The sequence below is a fragment of the Phaeoacremonium minimum genome, assembly GCF_000392275.1.
Source record: "Phaeoacremonium minimum UCRPA7 unplaced genomic scaffold PA7_03_scaffold_147, whole genome shotgun sequence".
In the NCBI taxonomy this organism is placed as follows: domain Eukaryota; kingdom Fungi; phylum Ascomycota; class Sordariomycetes; order Togniniales; family Togniniaceae; genus Phaeoacremonium; species Phaeoacremonium minimum.
The window spans coordinates 67746-70787 of record NW_006921054.1 but is presented as its reverse complement, the minus strand read 5'-3'; the positions used below and the strand labels follow the sequence as shown (position 1 = coordinate 70787).

The 3042-nt window shown below is 46.4% G+C and overlaps 1 protein-coding gene across 1 annotated transcript; it reads right to left on the bottom strand.

The window, feature by feature from the left end:
• Window positions 1-560: 560 nt before the first annotated feature.
• Window positions 561-2777, bottom strand: UCRPA7_2086 (putative -beta-glucan synthase component gls1 protein; the record flags this gene model as incomplete). Its single annotated transcript, XM_007914660.1, has 4 exons — window positions 561-609; window positions 660-2144; window positions 2211-2685; window positions 2759-2777. 4 exons carry the CDS (start codon window positions 2775-2777, stop codon window positions 561-563), a joined length of 2028 nt encoding a protein of 675 aa, XP_007912851.1.
• Between the last annotated feature and the right edge of the window lie 265 nt (window positions 2778-3042).

Here is a 3042-nt window from a genome sequence, read left to right as displayed (position 1 = left end):
AAGGCAAGTCATCAATTTTGCTCTTTTGAATGTCTCCTGCTGACTGTGACGTCTCGTCAGCTAAGACCTTTGTGTCTTCAACAAAACACTCCCACTCATGAGGGTATAGCTGTTTGAGGTATTCTAATAGTGTAACTCGCGAATAAGGTTCATCTTCACGAATGATTTCCCTAAGAGATAGCAAAATCTTTTCGCTATAGTGTGGAATTAAGACAGTAAAGGTCGGCATATTATCGATCGGGACTGGCTCCGGAACAGGTGTTGACAGTGATTGTGCAAAAAAGGAAAGACGACGCTCTGCTTCGCTATAGGTCGGGAAATATTCCGTCTCAAAAGCTTGATCATCCTGCGAGCTAAAGAAGGTTGGAGCACGTAAAGTGCGTTTACCTTCTTGCTCAGACGGCACCTGGTGGTATAGTAGCTTCTGTACATGCTCGATAGATAAAAGGTGCTCCCGGTACATTGAAATGATGACTGCATTCCAGATCTGAGAGATCAAAACCTTCGGTTTATATTTGATCTCCATGTGGTTAGTTGCGAGGACTTTCGAGTAAATACGCTTAGGGAGTCGTAAGAATATGTTTCGCCATGGTGTCAAGACAGTGCTTCCTAAGAAAAATGATCGAATGATTGAAAATACCGAGTTTACCAAGATATACCATAGGTAGGTATCGAGGAAGAAAAAGACAAGATCGGTAACGATCATTAGGATAAGAAGGATAGTAGGTTGTCTTTTGCATAGTACGTTGCCTATGATAGAATCTCCAAGGCAAGTAGAGACATCCATGATAGACAGATATCGGATAGGGTCGCGGATCGATAACGTAAGATAAACGTATGATTCGCCGAACTTAGCACCGAACACGGTAAGCCATAGCCCAAATGATACGACCCTGTCGTTAGGATCTAGAGCAGGAAAGCTTGCGGTAAAGCTTTTGCTAGCTGTATGTTTGTGTGCCTTAATGAAAAAATTGCCGAAGAGGCCACGTAGCGGCATGATTGAGAACCAGATATAGGTCCCAATGGCGATAAGGAACTGCACGACTCCAAGGATGTGCGCAATTTTGCTTTCTTGCTTAGTTTGGTAGGCTGCGTCGTTACTAGCGGGCATGAAGATGTAGACGCTTGGCGCGATATTGATGATCAATACAACGATCAGGACTACGAGACGCACAGTCAAGTTCTCAGCTCCGGGCCATCTCCGGGGCACGAATGTCCATTCTGCCAATGTGGCGAGTATCTGTATAAGCGCTGCCAGGCCACCTCCCAGGGCCACGATGGACAGCTGAGCCGACGCCGGAGGTTGCTGATTCACTTGCTGCTCATAGTTGTGGACCAGAAGAGTGGGAGCGTTGTGAGCGGTATAGAACCAGAACATGCATATATGAATGACCCAGATCCGGTTAAAGTTCGTCAAGAGGTGTGACCACGAACGAGTCTCTCTGTAAGTCTTGAAGAAACACTTCTTCCAGTTGACGCCTTTGAGATTGATATACCGCTCAGCTGAAGGCAGATCAATGAGCCTCGTCTTATCTTCAAGAATAATACGCTCGATTCCCTCAGGGTACCAAAAAAGTTGGTTACAGTCATCATATCCAATGATCTGATGATGATCCTTCTCCCGGCGTACATATACGCCATCGAGAATCTCGTAGCCTTGGTCGCGGCAGTATTGGTATAATGGGGTAATGACGTTGTTAAGGTAGCTGTAGTCCTCAGCTCGTTCAACTTGACGGTCGTAGGCCGCGGAGTTGAGATAGTCTTCGGCACACTTGTAAATAAAACATAAGGCCTCCGGCATAAATCGCACCTGGTTAGCCTCACCCCAGCAAAGGAGATATAGTGCTAGCTGTCTTGTACGATCGTACTGGGACAGGTGGTTCATACGAGACTTCCAACGAGACTCGGCTGTTTCGAGAGAATCGTCGTCATCTTCAATGGAGGTATCATCCTGAACTTCATTCTGAGTCGTAGGCTTTTTGCCCGCTTTTTTTGCCTTCGCCTTTTTTGATTTGGAGGATCCAGTACCGCGATCGAGGCCTCGAAACGCTGCAAAATACCACTTCTTGTAGTTCGCATTGTCTCCACCGATGTAGTCGGCGTGCAAAGATAGTAGTGACTGGTTGGGGGTCATGCGCGATGCTCTAGAGTCAAGTAGAGTCATAAAATGATCATACATATTCCTCATACTGTCGCGTTGAAACCCGAACTTGTCAGTGAGATCGACGAAGATCTGCTCGATCTCTTCTTTGGTAAGCGGGATATCGCCGTCAGAAGTCCAGGCAGGATACGGTTCATGAAGGCGCTGCATGAAAGGGGTAGCGTTATTGTAGTCTAACTGTTCGTTCAGGATGGAGTTTCTGGATGACCTGTTCACGGTCTCCGGTGTTTGTGAAAAGGCGCGATCTCGGAAGGCCGGCGGAATATCTCCATAGTAGCTGCTGTTTTGCTCATCATAGTAACCGTCATCCTGCTGAGCTACCATGGCCCTGTGGGATCTCATGAAGCTTGCTTGGCCTGTCTCTAACTCTTCCTGAGAACCGGTCTGCCAGCGTGTACTTTTGCCATAGCTATCAGGAGTGTCTTCCTGACCGTATTTGTTGTAATCATGGCTCCAATTCTCGTCGCGTCTTTGGTCGTAGCCCTCGTAGTATCCACCGTCTTTATAGTACGGGTTGTTGGTGTCTGGGTTGTAATAGCCACTGAATATCGAGTACGGTAAGCATTTGGTACACTTTCCAATAAAGAAATTACATACAACTCATCGTAGTACCCATTTTGTCCCTGATCTGTGAATCCCCAAGAATCGAGGCCGCCATCTCCGGAATGCTGGTGATATTCATCTGAATTATACATATCGTGGCTATCGTCATATCCATGACTTGCATCGTCGTAACGATACCTGGCTCTCTCTTCAGACATGATGGAAGACACTGTAGGCAGTAGCGTTAGAACTTGATCAGAAAAAATCCATAATCTATTGACGAAAGCGTCTAGAACTCAAATGGAATTGTAGTATTGACTTTATGCACGGCAGACGTA